Genomic DNA, 23,396 nt, shown 5'->3' with positions numbered 1-23,396 from the left:
CTTATTTTCGTTGCACAGTTTAGCTGTTTATATTTGATGTTGATGGTTGACTCCCTATTATAGTTTGCTTTGCTTTTAATTTCGTTTGCCCTGAATTGCGCTGGGTGTTTTAATATAATTTTGTGTTTTTTTTTGGACGAGGATGGAAATCCCATCAGTAGTAGTTTATGAAATGGTTGCCTATGATTGGAAAATAATTGTATTATTATGTTCATACCAATACCGTACTTGATTTTAATATTGCTGACAGCTATTCGCAGGTGTATTGATCGGGCTGCAATTAATGTCCGTTTTTGTTAATCATGAAATTTGGAGTGAAGAAGGATTAGATTTTGATGTTGCTGACAGTTATTTGGAGGTATGAATCGGGCTGCCTTTATTGTGACAATAAAGAATTCAATTTATGAAAAACGGATCAGCGCTATAGCGTATGATCCTTCCGGTGCGATATTAAATTGATTGTTGGTTGTCAAAACTTTTTTTTTGTCAGTCATTTTTTATACGTTTTAATTCAATTCAAATTAAGCCCACTTTTTTTCCGGTTACCTATTCTGGAGGATAAAATCGTTTTTGGGGGATTGAGGTCATTTTTTATATTTTTATGTTTTATATAACACAGATTATATTTCTCCTCTTTCGGGTCATTTCATTTGGCTGACCTTTTGGATTAAACGCTTCAATTTTTCGTTGGACATAAAGGGTGTCCACGATGAAATTGCCACACACAAAAGTCGAGTTTTCATCCGATTGCCATCAAATTTTCAGGGATTGAAAAATAACTATTAAACTTTATTTTACCATTTTACTCCTATTTTATTTACAGTCCATACGCAAATGCCCGCACCTTGGCCTTAACCCCGGCCATAAGATTGTGCACAACCTGTGAATCAACCGTTTTTTGCATGTAAACCCATGCTTTCTTCAGTTCCTCGACTGTCTTCACTACCTTAGGTTGTTTAAGAAGGTGCTGCTTCATAATCGCCCAGTACTTTTCGATGGGGCGGAGCTCCGGAGTGTTGGGAGGGTTGAACATTTTCGGCACGAAATTGACCTTATTGTCCGCATACCACTTCAGCACGTCCTTGGAGTAGTGGCATAAGGCCAAATCCGGCCAGAAGATTGTTGGGATGTTGTGGGCCTTCAGGAGAGGAAGCAGCCGCTTCTGGAGGCACTCTTTCATGTACACCTGTCTGTTCATCGTGTCCTGGGTCACGAAAGGTGCACTCCGCTTCCCGCACGTGCAGATGACTTGCCAATCCAGGAATTTCTTCGCAAATTCGGACATCTTCTGAGTGCGGACATACTCCGGAATGCTGAACTTATCCTTGGCCGTGAAAAACAGATTGCCGGAGATCTGCTTGAAGTCGGCCTTCACGTTCGAACGTTCGAAGCCCAGTCTCAGTTTTGGCCTTCTGGACAAAACTTCGGCTTAGGTGCAGCTTCTTAGCCACATCCCGAACGGAGGCGTTGAAGGCCCCAGCTACGCGGTTGTGATTTTTGGTGTTGTACGGAATACTTTTTCCTTCACTTCTGGGTTTCCGATCGGTGGTCAAACGTTCCTCGAACCGCTTAATCACTCGCGCCACCGTGGAGTTCGCGATTCTCAACGTTTTAGCGATGGAACGATGCGAGAGATCCTTGTTCTCGTGATGAATGCGCAAGATTTTATTACGCACGAGCTGTTCTTTCGACACCATTTCCGCGAGTTTTGATCACAGGACTTTAAAACTTGCAGGATGTCAATAATGCACTATGAACTAAATCCACCCAAATTTTCATTAAATTCTGAACGGTTGAAAAGTTAGAGCAATTTCATGGTGTGGCAATTTCATCGTGGACACCCTTTATTTTCTACCTTTTCATAGGCGTTTTTTGGATTTTTAGTCTTTAAAAACGTTTTGATGATTCGGAGCTCGATTTGAGAGTAAGGATTCAGGATTATTGCTTTACAATGGCTATTTCTGCCATCTTATGTACAAAACATGAAGCTAAATTCGAAGTTCATACTGTTTAGCTCAAAATTCTAATTATTTTTATAGCACTTTTAAGCCGGACCATCGCTTAGACATACTTTTTATTTTGTCCTGTAGATTTGAGATTTTTTATGGCATTAGATGACACCTTATTTTGTGTTACTTTTTGAACAGTTTTGCAGTGATTTTAGGGCTTAATTTAAAAACAACTCGCTATGTATCTTTCGCAAATATTTTGCAGCACTTTTTTATATATATAGAGTCATTTCTGGGTTTTAGAATAGTTTCATGTGCTATTAGATTTGGTAAGGCACTGCAGTTTATAACGAAGTGCAAAACCTACTAGTCGCTGTGATTACTAGGCTGACTATTACTTGTTAAGCATTTTGTTTACTCGGACTGCAAACTTTGTCGCTACATATCTCGATTTTTAGCTACTCACGAAGGATGGTTTTTCATTGAACTTTTCACACTTGCTACTCCTCGGTCAATGTTCTTCAAGCTTGATTGCTCCCCAGGCAAGTCTAAATTCTGCTTCATTTAAAATGCAACGTATTGCGCGGTGGTTGCAGAATAAATTGATTATGCGAAATAAGACTCTAGGAAGATAGCATTCTACCTGTATCTATATGCACAGAGTAAGCTTAACAATCGCCATGTATACAAAAATACTACCTCCACATGCAGAAATCAATAGCAAGCCGCTCATTGGATGGTGAGTAAAGAAACGGGAGTATACTTAGTCTAAGCAAGATCGTGCGTATTTGTGGAAAAGTCGAGCTACATTTGCGTTCCTTTTGCACCGTTGTGATGAAGTGCATAAATGAAACCGGTGTACAGTGCATATGCTTAGCATGCACGAGACGCATAAATATTTATATTCACATGCAATCGTTAGACATCCTTAGGGAACAATGACAATGGGGAAAGATAGGGTGGTGAGAGCGTACAGCTCGGAAAGTTGTTCGCATATATAGGAAGGCATTTGTCGTACTCGACAGGGTTTTTGCTGTCAGTAGCGGTCTGTAGCTAGATGTTAGAGCACACATAAAGCTGGAATGTTTTCCGCTAGGAATTAGGTAGGATCATAGAAGTTAACCGATTGTGTATAGTCTGGGATGTTGGGAATGCAAGGTTGTGGACTATTAAGTACTTAGAAAACGGTTATAATCAAAGTAGAAAATTCAAACGGAACGGAAAATTTGATTATAATGATTTAATTTGAAATCAAGTCAACGGGTACAAGGCATTTAATGATCGTTCTGCAATGCTCACTCATAAGCTGTGGTAATTAGTTTTCTGTTGTTAAATCGATGCAATTTCGTTATTATTCAAAATTGTCGGAAGGTTTGCGCAATACAATTTCAACCTTTCCTTGACCTGTTTAGCAGAATGCGAATAGTCAGTCATCAGGGTTTACTGATTGCGCTGCCAATGAGTAATTTAATTAGAGATTCAACGTGTTGTATATTGTGCAGTAAGTGGTAGACAAGATTTGGTATCTTTTTGAAAATGTTCGCTCCTTGAACTGACAACTATGTTGAGTCTGCTAATTATGGCCAACAATTTTTGATGTCCCAATTTACTGAAGATGTCGAAACGATCAAGTGCGGTGTGTGTATGTACAATTTTCGGCCGTTACTTAAAACTAATCCAATTCGGCTGCATTCACATAGAATTTTAAAAGACTACATTTCCTAATTGCAATCTGTATTATATAATTTGTGATATTTCCTTAAGTGATTCAGGCGACACAGCTGCAGAATTCAAGTTAATAGCTTTCTAATTAGGTTCAGTTGTGTGGAACTTTTCTTCTAAATTTGGCTACAAGCATACAATCTACATATATGTTTATATCTATTTACAATGAAGAGTTTGTATTATATAACGGTTGCGCCAGAGTTCACTGTGAGGTGCCATTCCATTGGCACAAGTGAGGGAGGGAGCGCAATGATTGAAATTTCGTTGTTTGAAGTAATTGCAGCATGAAATGTTATTTCCATCGACATACTTCCTGTGTTTCGTCAGCCAGCTGCAGCAACGGATTTCGAGCGTAGGCTCTGGTTAGTTCTTAGCAAATTTTACCCGATCAAGAATGCACGGGTACGTAACTAGCGTGATTCGAATGAAATTTGCATGTATGTGAATGTTTCTGTAACAATATGCACAAAGGTAGATAATATGTTCAGGAATGTGAAGCTGAATTACTTGTCACACGAAAAAGCAATTTATTTTAACCATTTGATACTAATGACGAATGAATAAAGAACTACCATTCTGCTCAGAGACTAACACACAATATTTTTTTTTGCTTTTAGCTAATAAAACCTACATTTCGATTGAAGAACTTAACTGGAAAAATAAAATTCCAGTTACAATATTAAAATTATTTATTAATAATCTAACGCTTTTGTTCTTGTTCGGAGAGTAGATTAAATAATTGCATTGCAAATATCTAATCATTGTTTGTATCTATGTATGGTGACTTGTATTGTGATTATTTTTCTTCTGGTTTGAAGAATGCTTTTTTGTTTTAATAGAATGATGCATTTTTTGCTATGCTGTTGTCGCTATTTCGTAAATAATCTGAAGCTGGACATTGTAATTTTTAAGCTGATGAATATAAAGTTTCAAAGTGACGAAAGCATGCTACAGTTAAAAAAAAGAACACAGTATCTTCTGCAGCTGCTTTACATGTTTTTTTCTTATGTTTTTCGTACAATCTTGCCTTCGCATACAGAAATATATAGAAAATATTCGGAAATAATGCAAGCATGTAAATATAAACAGTTAATCTGAATGGCGAAAAGCTTACAACTGCAATAACCACCGTTTTACATATTATCCAAAAAAGTAGACTATTCTAATAAAACTTACTATTGGAATGAAATTGGAATAAAGATAAAATACATTAGAGCAACAACAACTGGACAACATTACACATAGATAAATTGTAGTGTAAAAAAGGATTATTTCTTATGAATATGATAGCGTCTATTCTATTCTCGGGAATTAACGACCATCCTATTGGACTTTATGCAAAAGGTTTTTTAAACCATTTTGAGAATGTTTAATGCCTATTAAATATAACCTTCACGATATGAAATGCTTAAAGTTTTAATTTATTACTACCAACAATTTCGGGAAACAGAACATATTTAAAATCAAACGTAAATAAATAAAGGGATGTTTTCCAATGTTTTGATTGAATCCATATTAAAACACGATCGAATTATATAACAAATAATTAAGAGCTTCACTTGATTGAAAAATCCTGCGAACCGTTTAGTGTAGTATTGCAGAAAAGTCGAGCTTAGAATCTCCGATAATGATCCAGTGAATACGACTCTCATCCTAGTTGATCCATTTTTAGACGAACGATTATTATTTTATCATGATTTTAAAAAATTTTTGGTTCCTTCGAAGGACTCAATTGCTCGTTGCGTCAATAAGTTTTTTTTTTGACAACAATTATTAAACCCGTTCGTATTTTAGTTTAATCCAGAATAATTCCATCCCCCTTTCAAATCGCACAGCAATACAATGCGCCTCCATCTATGAAACATGACTAGGCGCATGGTTTACAAACAGGATTAAAAAATTACTTTCAAAACAAAAAGTGATTTTATAAAAGCCGACCGTCTCTGATTTTTTTTCACAATAAGTCTTTTAGATAGATAATTCAGTTGCCTGAAACTCTTCTGAACAAATGAAAGTGAACACTTACAAGAAAAAAGTTTTTCTAGCGAAACCTTGTTGTGTCCTCTCGGAAGTGCAGTAACAACAAAAGTTGGAGAAAAATTTGAGGGATAGTTTTTTGAATATCGCCAAAATTTTCCCTACACCGAAAATTATTTTTTTAAATTTAAAGTGGTAGGGTAAATTACCCCTTTGCGTTACTAACACACAAATTGAATGGCGGACGGTTCACTATAGAAAGAAGGTCTACTATAGATTAATTTATCCTATTAAAAAAGATCGGTCATCTCGGATTTTTTTTTGAAAATAAGTTTGTTAGATAGACAATTTTGTTAGATGGACAATTTTTTTGTTCCTGTGAATTTTGGTGACCCTAACCGTTCCAAAAACGCGTCAAAAGTTACCACCCACTCCAACCCGAACGTTAACCGTGCGCCTCCTTTCACTGTTGAGTCGATGGAGACGCTAGGTCAAAGCGCGTTTTTTGCTGTAATCGCAAATTAGGGTGGCCAAAAGTTTCGAGGAAATCTAGCATCTAACTTTCGTATCATTGCAGATAGAGGTAAACTATGTTTTACAATGTTGTAGCCTAGTCAGTTCTGCTGAGCTTTGTAAAAAATGAAAGAATATAGCTATTTAACCATTCCAGTAAATTTTGATGGCCCTAGCCAACGCGTTAAAGGCTCCCACCCGCTCCAACCGGAACCTTTTTTTTTTTGTAAGGGAATTTGGATACATTCCCAGACAATCTTGGATGTACATTTATAAGCATCAAGTGCTTTCAACGCTGCTTGACTGTCAGACAAAATACAAACATTTGCATGTTTGTATTTTCTAGTCAGACAAACATTCGCATATTCAAAAATTGCAAAAATCTCAGCTTGAAACACTGTTGGATTTCTGCACCCGTTTTTGCACTGTGTTTTGTATGTTTGAGCCATCTGTGAAAAATCTCGTTGAGCCGGAACGGACCTCAGATTTCCCAGTCTGTACGCGATGTTTCGCATACCTTGTAGGGAATATCTTTTTTATCTTGAGGTGGCATCCAGTCTCCATTCATACAAATCACTGGCCTTTTTTAGAAAAAGTTCACGTGAACGTTAACCGTGCGCCTCCTTTAACTGGTGAATGGGTGGAGACGCTGGGTTAACCATTCGACAGCGTTCTACGGAACGAGTTTAGGGGGAAATTTGGATATGGAGCTCGAAAGTAATATTCTAGAAAAAAATTTTTTACTACAAAGTTGTTACATATGATGTTATTTTTATGTTATCACAAACTAGGGTGACCAAAATTCATGATGAAATCAGACATTTAACTTTCGTAGTTTTGAAACTAGTATTGAAGATTGTTCTACAATGATGCTGTTTATTGAAGGCAACCTTATAAAAAGATTTTTATATCTTTCAAAACCAACGATTTAGAGTTACTTTTTGATTCATAAATCATAATAAGATGACAATGAAACAATTTTGGCCGTTATGAGTTTTAAATATGAAAACGACATTGTTTAATTTAGAAAGGAACAATCTTTTTCTTCTACCTATTTTGCTTCACGTTTTTGGAAAACTTATATGAGAAAGACTTATAAGACAATCTTAATTCTATATACAAAGATACGAAAGTTAGACATCTGATATCATAAAAAAATTTGGTCACCCTAATTTGTAATAACATTCGTCGTTATCCGTTTAAAAACTTTGTAGAAGAAAGTTATTCTCTAGAATATTGCTATCGAGCTCTAGATCCTAGTTTCCCCCTAAACAGGTTCTCACTGGGCAATGGTTGTTTGGCGTCTCCATCGATTCAAAAGTGAAAGGAGGCGCACGGTAAACGTTAGCATTGGAATGGGTGGGATTTTTTGACGTTTTTTTTTTCAAATGGCTAGGGGCACCAAAATTCGCAGGAATGGTGAAATAGCTATAATCGTTAAATTTTTTCAGTTTGAGCTTGGGTGTAGCCTACACCTGTAGTTTACTTCTTGTGATTCAGTAAAATAGCTTTTAATTTGGAAAGATAGAAAAAAAATAAACACTAAATTGTGATTGATAAATAAAAGAGTTGAATTTTCTTCAATTATTTTTTTTAAACTTGAATTTACTAGCATTTTTTTGAAAAAAAGTCCATGACGGAGAATGAAAATCATTTTTTTTGTGGAAGATTAAATTTTTTGAAAAATTTCTAATTTCAACATTTTTAAATAAATTTTAATTTTTTTTTATTCTAACGATTTTAAAAGATTCAGACAGTCATTTGAAATCGAAAAACTCTTGGTAATGAACATTCTATATGCATCGGTTTTTCGAGTTATTTTGAGTTTGAGCTCAAAATAAAAAAAATCATTATTTAGGAAAATACACGTTTTTTTAATTTGTCCGTGGTTCTCCATCAAAAACCATAATTTTATAGAAATGTATGATCAATATTGTACAATTCATTCTTTGACAACAAAATGATTGGGCGAACAATTCTCAAGAAAAGGGTTAAAGTGTTTTAACTGATATATTCATATATTAATCGAATATTCATTTCCGGGGTTAAAATTGATAGGGCTACAATACCGTAGCACATTGTGTAAGTCTAAGTGCAAAGATAAAAAAGTAAGATTTCATCGAAAATTTGGGTGATCCAAATTTGTGATCGAAAGAAAATCTGCGCTCCATCATATAGCACTATTTTGTAGGAGAAAGTATTTCTGTAGAATATTACAACGAGCTCCAGATTCAAATTTCCCCTGAACTCGTTCCCTAGAACGCTGTCAAGTGACTAACCTACAGTCTCCACCGATACAACAGTGAAAGAAAGCGCATGGTTAACGTTCGCGTTGGAGTGAGTGGGAGTTTTTGATGGGTTTTTAAAATGGTTAGGGGCACCACAGAAATGGTTGAATAACTATGATTTTTAATTTTCTTCCAGTTTGAGCTTTTTTGTCGACCAGTGATAATGACTGCAGATGTATTAAAATTCGAAGAATTCTTTGAAAAGTGTTTATAAAAAACCGTAATAAATTTGGTATTTAAAGTTAGGAGAAATTTTGTTCCATTTTCATTAGAATAATGAGAATTGAAAGGTTAATATTGAAGTAGGTACACATTTTTTACTATTGACTTTATAAAATTTTAAGCAAGCTATTGCTGATTTTTTCTTGAGTAAGTTCTATTGAAAACTTCTGCTTAAGTTTCTGAAGAGGAATTAGAAGGGTTTTAGACACTTTTTTCTCATAACATCACTGCAACTGGTGCCTAGATAGGGTTTCTGTGAGCTGCTCACTGAGGAGACGTCTTTTATGACAACTTTCCGTATCACATTATAAAATAATTTTCTACAGAATAATTTTAAAATTCTCAGACTCCATTCTCAGCAAATTTGAAAAATCAGAATACGAAATGTGAGCAACGTTTATGAATTTCCGTTTCAGTTGTCATTTCTGTAGCACTAGAATCTAGTCGGTTCGCTCTATGAAGCTCAAAATTTATTCTAAAAAGCAAAATAAAAACTATAGAATGCTTTTTTTTTTTGGTAAATTTTCATGTTTAATCAAAATGATCAAATGTAAATAAAAAAAAAGGAAACAAGCAGTTGATATACGGCTTTGCTGCTTGAGTTGCCTGACCGAACTTACCAGGATGAAAAAAAAAACAAAAAGTAAAAAAAAAACACGGAAACAAGGACCGAAAAGTTGGATTTGATTCTGCTGGTCGCTCACCTAAACTGAAGATTCCGGACACGATTAAGCAAATCCGCATGCCCCGAGGTGTACTGCTCCATGACGTCTTTGACGTCGTAGGGTTTTTGTGCCTCCCGAAACTTTCGCCGTGCCACGAAATACTTCAACTGATTCCGGCAATGTCGAACGGGTGATTTTAGTGATTCAGTTTGGACGGGTTCCGAAGAGCGGTAAGTTTGTTCGGCGAGCACAACGGCAGCCGGTTGTAGATCGGTTGGTTGTTTGGGCGGACGGTGTTTTGATTGTATTGCACACAGCAGGGATACCGTTGGCGTTTAGGGTATTATGTTAAAAATAGGATTTGGTTTTGTGCAATTTTCGCCGGAGTTAGACATGGCCGAAAATAGAAAAGAACGATAGGGAATATTATGAGCAATTGGCGAGCCGTATTGCTGTTTGGGTAATTTTACGGTCAAGCAAGCTTTCGTCGCTGAGATTCGTTGTTATTTTTTTAGGCCTGGAACACACGGCATAGGATTTTACTGAGAAGTTTCACTTGTTTAACTTTAAAACAAACTAAGTAATTGACTTGATATAAACTATATTGTTTTGCGTATGAATTATCGCTGATGTTACTAGAGCTGGCGAAAGCTTATCATCAAAAAGGAAATATCTAGATGTATTATAAAATGTGCCACATTGCAAATGTTCTTCGTCTTCCATGTTATTTCTGCTATGTGCGCCGCTCTACGTTAGTAGATAAAAAATAAATTGCATTGGATGGAATGATAAAACATGCTGTACCGCTGCATACACATATTTGATTGATTTCAATCATTGAAGATTACAGTTCCGGTAAATAAAGGCAAATGTAAACGTTCGCAGTTGTTGCTTACTCTTCCTGACATAACTATCGATCATTACCGGATATTTAGCACAAAAATGAAAAAAAATAAATTATCTTATATTGGTTTAATTATTGATAAATAAAAGATTCATAAGAACAACAAATATTTATATCATTTAAATGATTCAAACAAGCAACAGACGGTAGAAAGCATTTTGATAAAATTGAATCGCATTTTCTTCCCTATTTATTGTAGCGTTGCGCCATCCATTCTCGTCATTCACGGCAATAGGTTCCGGGGATATCATTTTTCATTCGATCACAGTGCGCGCTCCTTGGTCCTGAGATTGACCCCGGGAGGCGGTGAAAACCAAGACACGTAAGAGAACGCAGTTGAAAGCAGGAGGAACGAAAGGGGTATTTTCTCCTGACTCTAATAATGGTCTCGATGGTTGTGCAGTGGCTTCTGATGACCTGCGGTCATTTATCATTTTCTGTGAAAGGTCAAATAATGTGCTTTGTCACACTACCCTGCGGCGGCACTTTCTGGACGGCGAGCGGCAGAAGACGCGAGAGTGTGCTATGCTTGTGATGTGAAATTTAAATAAAAAGGTGTTTAGTAAATGTAAGCAATTCATCGCGAAGCTAGAGTGTTAGGAGTGTCGAAAAAAAATGTCATGGTTACAGAAGAGACAACTTAATGCAGTACTATGTAGATAAAGCATTCTCCTCAACTTTTCGATGGTTTGTGTATTCTTACATAATATTCTACATGCTTACGATCTAAAAGATTGTAATGTGTAATTCGCATTTTTGGTGTGTATAATACAATATTATGTTATTTTTTTATTTGAAAGATTTACCAAAAGTAAAAAATTTAATCTAAAAAATATGAGCTCACTGCATGGATGTTATTATTATCGAAAACAAGGTTTTTTTAAAGAAACTAATTCAAGAATAAAAACTGTTGAAAGATTACTAAAATTTAAACTCGAATGTAAAAAAAAAGTGTAAAATATTAGGTACAAGGAAGGGCTGTCAGTGGAGGAGGACGCAATGCACATAAACGTAAAGGTTCTAATATCTAGGGTAAATTAGTGTATACGACATCGACATTCCATTACTCATAATCAGTATTCTAGTGAAATAAAACAATAACTGATAACAGTAATGCTGAACGACTGAGAGCATGGATGCTTCTATTGATTCACAGTAAATATCCGTCGTCCTTCGAATTGGTTGTAATTGATACAGTCGAAGTACATTCTACGAAATCGATCGAAGCGGTAGAAAATGTCGGGTGATCTGGAAAGGGTTCAAAACAATCTCCACAAGACCATTCATTGGAAAATAAATTTAGCAGCTGCTAAAGTGCTACACTTATATTTCTTTTTTTATAGAACCAAACCATGAGCTCACGCCGTCTACGTTGCGGTAAACGTAAGAAAACTCAATTGTAAACTAACAAAAATAAGTAAAAAAATGATAGAGTAGATGTTCTCCCAGCAGGGGAAAGAGAGTGCTGTTGAAAGTTTGGGTTTTATCATAAGTTTCATAAGTTTTCGGTGCCAATCGTTTTTGTTATCTTTAGCAGCGTGTGCGCGTGTTTTAGTGTTGATAGTATATCGGTTGATGGTGCACATTCCATTGTATTTGATAGAAGTTACGAATGCTGTATAGAGAGGCGTGTAGAAGGTAGGAGAGAAATTTGCTGTTTTTATCGCATTATGTTTTTTTCATATTCAATGTTTTATTTGATCTATTCTACAGCGCTTTAGAACTAACATTTGAGTGGTGGTCGAAATTCCCAGATACAAAACAACAACAAAAACGTGTAAATGAAGAAAAGTTTCATGATAAGCTGAAACATGTAACGAATTATGACAGAAGAATTTTTTTCTAAATGATTGTGAAAGTTAGCCAATGGATTTCGTTAGGTCAATTAGATAGATTTTGGAAAAGATTTTGCTTCTTCTCTGAATAAGTGGGTTGCATACATTGACGAAAATATTGGCGAAGCAAATAAAAAAATCAATCACACTGCGTCTCCATTAAATGCTAGCTAATGGAGCTGCATGGTTATTGGTATAAACATTTAATCCGAACGACCAAAACTTGAACGCACTTTTTAAAGTCTGATCTGAAAAGCCATAAGTCCGATATTAGAATCTCATCTCACGAGTATGTGCGACTTGGCAGAATCACTCCACAAAAAAAAAGACCGAAGAGTTTTATGTGCTTTCATAGTCCAGAAACTTGGTTGTGTTATTGCGAAGTGAGAGGCGAATTATGGGATAGATTGGAATCTTACCAATAAGAGCCGCATTATTCAATTCGCCTAGGTCCAGTTTGCGGTCATGGAAACGTCCAGGGGTGGCCAATGAGGACGAGGAGCTTGACATAGTACGCGGTTCGTTCTGGTGAGACGGCGTTTGAATTCCATGCCGGAGCGGTCAGAACGTGAGGAAAATTACCGCCTTACTTTTTATAGTGTTGCATAGGGGGTGGATGAATGACTATAGAGCATTAGATAGGTGCTAAGCTTTGAATAGCTAAAGGTCACGGACTGCAGAATTTACGGTATTTATTTGCTGGCGTTCGTATTCGCCGGTGCGGTGTAAGGCACGGCTCTATCTTGCGGATTTTATCAATAAAGCGAACAGAGAGCAAGGTATAAATAGGAATGCTTATTTATATGAGCGGAACTGTTTATTTGCGAAAAATTCAATCAAATGTGATAGTCTGCTCGATAGAGTGGTAAATTGGTGGGATTTGCGGTTAGCGTGGTTGCGTCGTTGGTGATCGAAACCACAATTGCCGTTTATTTTCTTTAACTAATTTCGTATCTATCGAACATTCGATTTTGTTGTGATCTTGTAGACGAACAACGAAAACTTTGCGGAAAAGAACTCGGAACATTCTCAGTACCTATGGGCAATTCGAGTTCGTGTTCAGGAGATATAATCAGTTTTTTATTTACCCATTCCCGGTGTTTTTTCCTCAAAAAAATGAACTTTAAACTTTTATTACTAATCAATTATATGTACAATTGATACAAACAGTGTTGCATATTAAAGATCAATTTGTTCTCTAACCATACTGACCCGCTGGGAATGGGTTAAGGAACTAAAACTATACTAGAATAACATTAGGATAAAAATCTAAAAAAAGTATTTTGGCATGAAACGTTTTGTTTGTTCAGCTTATCTAACTAAGAAAGTTAAAGAAAAATATTATTCCACTTTTAAAAGTTTTTATAATGTTTATACTACGTCAAAAATTATGACGTAGAATTACGTCTTACGGCAACATAGGGGTGTGAATTAAATAACCGAAAACATCGGCAGCGCCACGAGACTGCATCAAATTTCAACGGATTTTTTTCGTTTTTACCTCATTTAGATAACGTTTGCAAATGGCAGAGGAAGCAACGCATTAAAAGTTTGCTCGCGCATCGCGACAATCCGAACTACTCGCACGCCAAGTTGCCGAAATTCTTGAATGTGGCCAAATCAACTAATTTAATAAAAGTGTTTGGAGAACGTTTGTCGACTGCTTGGAAGACAGGATCGGTGGGAAATCGAAAAAAACGACGAAAAGAGTGGCCAGCAGTTTCAAGCGGAATTCCAACCTTACTGTGCGAGATGTCGCAAGCAAGCTGGAAATGCCGTCTATAACTGTGAATCGAGCTTAAAATTGAGCCAGACAGTCGACTTACGAAAAGGTGGTGACTCCAAATCGTGATGATAAGCAAAAAAAGTTGGCCAGACAACGATCGGGAAAGTCGTACGTGAAGAAGCAGACGAAGTTTGATTGCGTGCTACAGGATGTTGAAACTTACGTGAGGGCAGACTTTGAACAGCTTCCTGTACAGGAATATTATACGGCAATTAGAAGAGGAAAAGTGACAGAGATTTTCAAACACATTAAGCTGTCGAAGTTTGCAATTAATCATCTCTTCCTGCAGTTTGAAAAGCAAAATTTTCATCGCGAATGGTTTCGTCAACCAGAAAATTTACAAACGTTTGTTGCCTTTCTCCAAGCAACACAGTTGTTCCGTTCCGTTTTGATCGGATTTGGCATCTTGCCATAACTATCGTCAAGAAGACACGAAAGACAGTTAACAACGTGATGCAGCTCAAGACTAACTGGCGTTCAGCGGCGAATAAAGTGACCAAGAAGGCTGTACCTACAAAACTTAATAGAATAAGTCAAGAGAATTCACATTCGTGAAAAAGGAGGTTTGAGTCAATATTGTCAAATTAAACTTGACAAAGAAACATGATTTGATTTTTAATTGAAAAAAAAAAGACCGATTTACACACATTTTTGTTTGACAAATTTTTGACCGTGATCGTGATTGTAATTTGTACTTGGCAGAAGGAATGAAACAATTTACTTTGAACTAGTGTATTTCGAAACTCGAGCTTCAGACCCAGCGTGTTAACAGCAAATATACGGAAGTCTGAAATTGGCTGCTTCGCCGACGCTATCTTAACGATATGCTTATTGACGGTTGAACAGTTGACGAAAAGCTAATGTACTTCGTGCAAAATGTTTGTCTGTATGTCTACAAACTGTGCGTAGCGCAATCGGTCCCCTTTTTCAAATTTTCTCATTCTACCACCTACACCGTGGCGGCTATTTGTTGCGTAAATTCTCTCCGTAGGTATTTAAGACAAGCACACGGGTTTCTTCTGGTTATCACATTTCTATTCTGTTTGTTCATCGTTACATCGCTATTCTGTTCAATCGAATTCGCAAGTTACATTGTCTGGTCAAAGGAAGCAAAGTCAAAGAAAAGACAAAGTCCTGTTTGTATCGTGCTGGCCTTCAATTCCCGGTAAGTTGAACTCATCGACTGCTGCATAATGGTTCAGGCAGGTGCTCTGCCCAGGAAGGTATTAATAATCTGATTAATTCCCACCTTTGTAAAAACTAAAACTAACCGTCTTATTAAGGACGACCACATATTTCAATATTCACATATTATCAACATGAAAATGAGTTTTAACTTTAATTAAAATTTAAAATTTTACATAACATTTTCATCAAGCGTAATTTAGTTTCACCCACACTGTTTTGTGTTGACAGTAAAATGGGTACTCTACCAAAACTGTATTTCGGCAAACTTTAACATTATTCTCGAATGACTTTAGATCAATCGAATAATGCTTATCTTCAAGGTTACCAATCATGTTTTAACGATGGATGAAACAAAAATCCACTATTACTCTGCTGAGTTCAATCGGCAGTCGGCACGTGTGGCTCTTGCCTGTTGAAAATCGTTCGAAGGATCCTAAAACGCAACAGTTAGTCGGTAAGGTGTCGGTCAGTATTTTTTTGGGATTTGCATGGCATAATATTCATCTACTACCTTGAACATGCTGAAACAATCAGTAAGTAATATAATTGTTCATAATTAGACGGATTGGACTTTAAAATCGAGGCGAAACGGCCGCATATAGAGAAGAAAAAATGCTCTTTCACCAAGACAACGCAATACAAGCGATAATTTGAAAGAACTGCGCTGTAAACTCCGTGACCGTGCGACTATTTTCTATCTTCCCGATCTCTCTGGCAAGTGATAGAGTTGAAACCAACAACTATTTTGAAGGACTTGACATGCAACGCAACAGAATTGGCATCAAAATGTTAGAGAACCGCTGCAACGTGCCTTACTCTTGATGGAGACTATGTCGAAGAATAAATAGTTTTAAAAATTAGAAGGCCAAAGACGAAAGCAGGTTTGTATTTTATATAGGCTTTATATGCTTGATATGATTGATTCGTTTTGATTATTAAATCATATTTTTTTCAGTGTATAACAATGATAAAAGGAAAGCATTGGCTTTATTTTTCGTATGCCAAGGTCCACGTTACTTTAAAAGCAAAATGAGATTACCGAGTAAAGTAGATTCAAGTAATATAATTTCGGGAGAGCACTTTGATTCATGAAATTTGTGATCTGGGACACGTTTATATATTTGATCCATTAGTGGGAGTAAAGGCATGTCCTTTGAGTATGGTAATACCAGCACATGGAGGGTGTCCGGAGAGTGCACACGCTCCTACGAGTATGCTGTAACTGATATCTGGAAAATGTTTTACGTGAGCTTTTAGGCAAACGATTATGTGTGATTTTGGGTTAAAAGACGGTTGAAGGCGATGTGTACCACGTTGTTTTATGGCATTTCCATGGTATGAAAATATGATGTGTTTGAATAACTTTGCTCTCATAGTATTTGTTTATGTTTATGATTGAAATAATCACAGCAACTCACATGAGATTGATTATTTTTGTTTAATTAATTCGGAACTGCAATATCCCAGCTCAATTAGATGAACTCGATAATCTTTACACTGACGAACGAAGTGCTACTGGTGCTTACCAAGCGATGGCCAATTCAATTATCTTTACATCCTTCCCGGCCGACCAACCACTAACTGTCTGTAGCTGAAGTAGAAACGACAATTTCAATCTTCCATCGATCTTCGTCCATGCGGGACCGTGCGTCCGTTCAGCCACAGGATGTCTGCCGTAGCAGGTATCAGTGACACTCTATTCCGAGAAAATCCTCCCGCCGTGCATAGCGGCGCTGCTGGGTAGTTCAATTTATTCTGGGATTTGGCTGGAGAATAACAAATTATACCCGATGTAACTGCTAATAGAATTCGTTGCGGCGAGCGCTTGGCAGGATTCCTTCACCCAATCTGCTTACTATCTTGTTCCGAAGTACTCGTACCGCGAATCTTCTTCTGTTATTTCAACCCCGGAAGCAGGCCCTTGTGCGGCTCGTGGAGTTTTCCCCGAAAAGGATTTGGGTTGAAATTCGAATGGTACAACATAGCGAACCATCGACCATAAGTGTACTCTGCAGCTTTGTATTCTAATATAATCGTGCTCCGTCATAAATCATACTGCAAAAATGTGCCCGTTGTCTACTCTATTTTATTGGCTCTCGCCTTGTTGGTGTTCTGATGGCTCCGAGAGTGGATTTGTGCTCAGATTTGTGATTCAAACCCTGTGCTTTGTGGCGTCTGACATACAGGTATCTAAGCTCGCGGTAAGATAAATAACGTCTTGCGTCTTCGCTGGAATCCAACAGTTTTTAGTTGTCCTCATTTCAAATGTTGAGCATTAATTTAAGGGTTGAATTTTTAGCACATACTGTGATGTGTAGCATTGGAGAACTTTTTTTCAGTTACGTAGAAATACTAACCAAGAATAAAGACTCTTTTTGCTTCTTTTGAGTACCAACTTTTTTGAAATGCTACGAAAAGAAAGATGAGAAATAGTTTCCGCTTGAAGATCTGACCGATATGTTCAGACTCAGACCATCCGGATGCCATACTAAAGTAGCGTTGAACTATTGTCGTATGCCTAATCGTGCATGTACAGAGTTGGAGAATTGGAAAAGGGTACTGAAACGAGTATTGGGTTATACGCGATAAGGTTGAGAAAGAGGAATGTTCACTTATATGACGAGACAAGTCAACTCTGTTGCTCTTCAGATTCTTTAGAACAGAATAAATGGAACACAAAACCGAAGACAAAACAGGTACCTTACCCTTCGACGAAGCATAGCGAAATTCGGCCAAAATGGAACGCATTGACATAAACGCTTAGGGGTACACCCGAATGTTGCGCAGACGGTAAATAGTAATAATAATAAAGACGATTTGTGTGATGACATCACTAGAAATGTTAGTAATCTGGCAAAATTGTAGGTTTTATGACCGTGAGGAACTTTTTTCGCCCTTCTGGCTGTTGGCTGAATTGTTCGTTTCATAAGAAAAAAAACATCGTTTTTGCAGCAGGTTCTTGTCTGCTTCTACTGATTCGGGTTGTTTAACGGATGTTTGTCTCACACAGTTTAGCTCCCAAGTTTTGGCATAGTGTGTAGAGTTTTATTTCCAGGCTCGGAGAATATTTTTTATATCATTTTTGTTTGGTGTTTGTACAAATGAAAAATTATCAAATCTTTACTAAAGTTACAGTTTGGTTTTAATGTCCTGTCATTATAAGAAATATCAGTCTAGTTACGCCACTGATCTACTGACTTGTAGTTCTGTAAACGGTCAGCTTCGTATGTATAGTGGACAATTACTAGCAATCGTTTGTCACTTACATCGAAATAGATCGTCCTTCCATGGCCCACTTTTCTTTCCTCATTATACTTAATTTTATGACATTCGGTTGCTACCATTGCACTGAATGTTGGTTCACACGTCATACTCTGTTATTATCACAACCGTAAATAGACGCAAAGAATACGAGCGGTAATAAAATTTACTGCAGATTGTAAATATTACACTCTGATTCGGTGGCCAGCTTTGGGAGCTCAATCGCGTATTAAATTACCAATGTTGGCTGCCACAGACTGGTGATGACATTTGGTTGAAAAACGTCCCCAACTCCAACAATAAACATAAACCATCAATCGGAATGGTAGCGTGGTTAACAGTTTGATTACTGAGTAGCTCTTTACTCTACGCTGGGAATGAACGGTTATTGCTATCAATTACAATAAATATCGGACGTATGGGACGTATAGTGACTGGGCGATTGATTGAATTATTGTTGCTGCATTCGGTAGGGCGATAATGTGATTCAGGCTGTCAAGATATGCCTATGATTGCATGGTTGAATATCGGAAATTTCCTGTGCAATAATGATTATGTTCTATTTTATGTCTTTGTGAGTACCACTCTTTGTAATATTTTTATAATTGTTGAAAAATATTTTAGTTGCATTAACTTGTTACTGGCTTATAGTCAGATACAAAAACAGTTCATTTACTCACATTTACTGTCATTTGTTGGTAACCTAATTTCCACGGGTTGCGTCACTAAGCAACTCAACTTTGATTTCAGTTTAAAATTTGTTCAAGAAAGAATCGTATAATTGTCAAGAACGATTACAGAATACTTTGAACATTCTTTTGATGACTTACAATAACTTTTAACCATCGGTTAATGATTGCAAGACTTTTACTGCGTTCTCATCTACTGAACTAGCTCTTGAGATTTTTTCATAAACTCTGTAAGTTGTCACTCCGCATATTTAACTCTGTATCACGATCACGATCCGGAAGTGGAACGGCGCACGTAGGCTCATTTCTAGTGCTGCAAAAACAGCAGATTTATTGTAACACCAGTTTATATTGACAAAATTATTGATTACTGATATATATGACATGGAAATAAATCATTTACGTTTCAAATGTTTCAGTTTGTTTAAGCTACAAACTTTTAAATGTACTTTCGTTAACAAACAAATAAATAATAATGAATTTTGTCGTACCACAGAAATGTTGCGCCTTTTATTCATCCAAACAAAGGCTGCCTTCATTGATTTGTATGAAAGCTATTAGCATTGGAAATCGTTCCCATTATTATTATTATTTTCGTTTCCACAAAATGTACGTCGATATGGCGATAAATGTCCCACGAGATCGATCGAAATTGTATATCATTTGCCCTACAATCAATGAAGCTCTTACTCCATCACGTGGTTTTGAACTGTTGCTCTTACTATTGGTGCCTGGGACATCGCAGTTTGGTCGGCTTTTACGTACCTTTAGAGGGTAACGGGGGTATTTTGGCTCACCAGCATTTTTGGCCCACCCGGGAACATTTTACGCATTTTGCAACAATGGATGCATGCATCGTTGATATAACATGCCTAAGAATTATGCATATAGTTTTCGGCGAAATACTGACTCTAGCATTATTTTGGAATTAGTTCACATGTATTTAAAATCACGCCTGAGTTAATCCAAATTCAGGAGGAAATGGTAATAAAAAAAAGCAAAACCTTGGTGCTACATTCCGTATCGGAATTAGACCTTCTGTTTTCGGGACTCGAACCTACGACGACTGGCTTGTTAGGCCAGCATCGTACCTCGAGACCAGCAGGGAGATTGGAAATGGTGATATTTAAGTCGATTTCCGAATGCAGTTTGTATACTCTAACAAGGTGTAAAACGTTAAAATAGTAGTTTAAGACATGACCATGTTAAGTTTTGACAGTTCTTTGTTCACCATTCGGCACGCTGGACGGAGAAGGAGCATGGAATAATTTACAGGTAATTATTTCTTAATTATTACTTTTAACGATGTATAATTGTGATTAAGATTAAGATTAATCAATTCAAAATATTTTCACATACGGTTAAACATATAGAGTCGGGCCAAAATATAGACTTGGTGGTCCAAAATATGTTTTTGGTGCTTCGTAGAAATTTTGTTATTTCTAGGATGTTTTGAAATAAAATTGCATTGTTAGACCATGTGTGTTAAAATAGACACTCTCTCTAATAAATTGTACAATCATTTCCTAAAGCTGGCCAAAATACCCCCGTTACCTTATTGCACCATGTGAAATAAACAAGTAACTTAATTCAATTCGGCGATTTCAATATTCTCTTTCACAAGATGTCTCCACCACAAAACTCATGGTAACCATTAGTGCGGCTCCTTTGGGCCAAAACAATGTTGTTCCCTGGTACAACGACGACGACAAAAATGATAAACGAGAAAAATTATACAGAGAATCAGATTATTAAATAGATATCACGGTCGATAGAAAAGCTAGCAATTCCACCTCGGGTAACAATTCATTTCGGAGCCGTGCTGTATTTGCAGAGTCCTGCCGAAGCAATTTGAATTTGTGAACTATTTTTTTCCGTGTTGGGTATTTTATTTGTGACAATTTGTGAACTAACGCTGCAAGGACGTCGAAATGATTGAAATTTTTGTCAAGTTCGTTTTGGTTTGATACTCTTAGTGCGAAATTGGGAGTAGCTGTTTATGAAATATTGCAAGTTGTGCTGAAATACATTCTTTTTTAAGCTTATTGACCTTTTGACTCAGAATTACGTCTTACGGCAACATAGCGGTACAAATTGGAAAACCGAAATATCGAGATTGTCACAAAAATTGTCCGCTTTAAAATGCTTAAAACTCATGCATTTTTCAGCGCATTTCCATCATTCTTACAGCAATTGGTTGGAAAATTGTGATTTTGTGATGCTGACCATTATACTATTGAAAAATTTAGAGCCTTGTTAAACGCATATTTGAAGTAAAAGTTCTAACTTTAACCAACCAATGTGTCATCTCAAAAGGCAAATTAAAAGCTCTGGCTTTGCACAACAAATGTGTCAAAAGGATAACGCAACAGTTGCGCAATGAAAACATTAACAGAGATCGAAATCAGAATATGTATAATACACACAAAATCGTGATGTTTCGGTAGACTTCGGTTTCGGGCAAACGATCAGTTTTGGGGTGATCAAAAAACCACTGATTACTACCGCGATTCGGTGAGTATCAAAGGCTCGTGCATCCCTAATCACCGTCAGCATCCGAAACAGCCAATAGCGAGCCTTATTGCAACAGAATTTACTGACGCTGGTGTCCGTAACGTAGAATCGAATGCATATGAATAAAACCAGAGTCCTCGTTAAATGCAAAATGTTTTGAGCAAACCCAATGTCTTTTTGATTGTAACTGATTCGATGATATTTTTGAATGGCCGGATTAATGAAAGTGAACCGATCAGTTCTTATTTGCATTAACCTCTAACGATAGCAGCATTCTGAAAAATATTACCAATACCAGTAGAAATCATCATGGCAATACTAGCACCGGTTATTAATGCATAAGTGTAATGCTTTTGAGCGTCCAATACATTGGACATCCGGTAGAGCATCAAATGCGTTATGCACAACACACATTCGTTGTACTGGTTTCAAAACAGTACAGGAGATGTGCCAATAAAACACAATATTGATGTGGTTCCGCACCATTCAACTTTTGCGTGTTCGACCAATCAGAGCTGAAAACAAGGTCTCAGTCTCAGTCTAAATCAAACTAAACAACCAATTAACAATCGTCTTTCCCAGGCTAAAGTATACAAGCGATTTGACTTTGTAAATTTATTAATGTTGTTTTGCTCGTTAGAAAGCACAACGATACATCCACCGGAAGCATAACTCTCAGTAGTCACGTATAAAAGCTAGCACGCTGTAATTTAGTCTTCATTGTTTACCCTATCACTGTAGCAAGAGGATGATTTACTGGAAACTGCTGATCGCCTTTCTGAGCGTCTGTATCTTAGGTTAGGGGCGGCTCATAACAGCGTCTGACCCGGAGCGGGCGGCTGAATAAAGAAACGTGTTGTCTCGAACGCTACACCAAAGATGGCAGCCCCATCACGAGACTCGGTAGCGTAGCCCTAGTAAGGCAACCTACCTAAACAATTACACTACGAACATTCAAGAAAATATAACACGGAACATTCGGTATGGACCTAGGCAACGAAAAACGGACCACGAGTGGAAACTCGGTACCTGGAACTGCAAGTCGCTAAATTTTGTGGGCGGAGACAGGGTGCTGCTCGAGCAGCTAGAACCCCGCAAATTCGGCATCGTGGCTCTGCAGGAGATCTGTCGCAAAGGTGAGAAAGTGTAGAAAGTCTGTGGAGGCAAGGTCCAGTTCTACCAGAGCGGTGGAGCAACCAACGAGCTGGGAACGGGCTTTTGTGTAATAGGCAGAATGCAGGATCGCGTGATCAATTAGAAGGCGATCAACGAGAGGTTGTGTCTGTTGAGGATTGAAGGTCGTTTCTTCAACTACTGCATCATCAACGTGCACTGCCCGCACGAAGGTAGACCTGACGACGAGAAGGAATCGTTCTACGCGCAGTTGGAGGCACTATTCGACGGCTGCTCGTCACGGGACATCAAAATCGTCATCGGGGATATGAACGCCCAGGTTGGTAGGGAAGCGATGTATAGACCGGTGATAGGGCCTCACAGCCTACACACCGAAACGAACGACAACGGCCAACGATGCATCAACTTCGCAGCTTCCCGAGGCCTAATGATTAGAAGCACCTTCTTTCCACGCAAAGATATCCACAAAGCCACCTGGAGATCACCTGACCACCGTACAACAAATGAAATTGACCACGTTCTCATTGATGGCCGATTTTTCTCAAACATTACCAACATACGCTCCCTCCGGGGTGCGGATATCGACTCAGACCACCACCTAGTAGCAGTACATGTGCGCTCAAAACTATACACGGTATTTCACACACGTCAGAACCGTCCTCCCCGGCCAAACATACGGCAGTTGACCAACCCGCAGGCTGCAGAGAACTACGCGCGCTTGCTTGAGGAGGCACTACCCTCCACGG

At 37.5% G+C, this 23,396-nt stretch overlaps 1 protein-coding gene across 28 annotated transcripts in view; it reads right to left on the bottom strand.

Annotated features, from left to right (window-relative positions):
- LOC129725096 (potassium voltage-gated channel subfamily KQT member 1-like) overlaps nucleotides 1–23,396 on the bottom strand; it is a 612,086-nt gene that overhangs the window by 36,985 nt on the left and 551,705 nt on the right. For 3 of the 28 annotated variants that reach the window (XM_055680524.1, XM_055680538.1, XM_055680541.1), the window contains one exon: nucleotides 9,379–9,506. The exons of the other annotated variants lie outside the window; for them this stretch is intronic. In XM_055680524.1, the coding sequence (XP_055536499.1) occupies nucleotides 9,379–9,506 (128 nt within the window). The remainder of the gene's footprint in view (nucleotides 1–9,378; nucleotides 9,507–23,396) is intronic. 28 annotated transcript variants of the gene reach the window in all.

Source organism: Wyeomyia smithii, chromosome 2 (genome assembly GCF_029784165.1).
Source record: "Wyeomyia smithii strain HCP4-BCI-WySm-NY-G18 chromosome 2, ASM2978416v1, whole genome shotgun sequence".
NCBI lineage: Eukaryota > Metazoa > Arthropoda > Insecta > Diptera > Culicidae > Wyeomyia > Wyeomyia smithii.
Note: the sequence above shows the minus strand (reverse complement) of the source record. Positions and strands in the feature narration are given on the sequence as shown.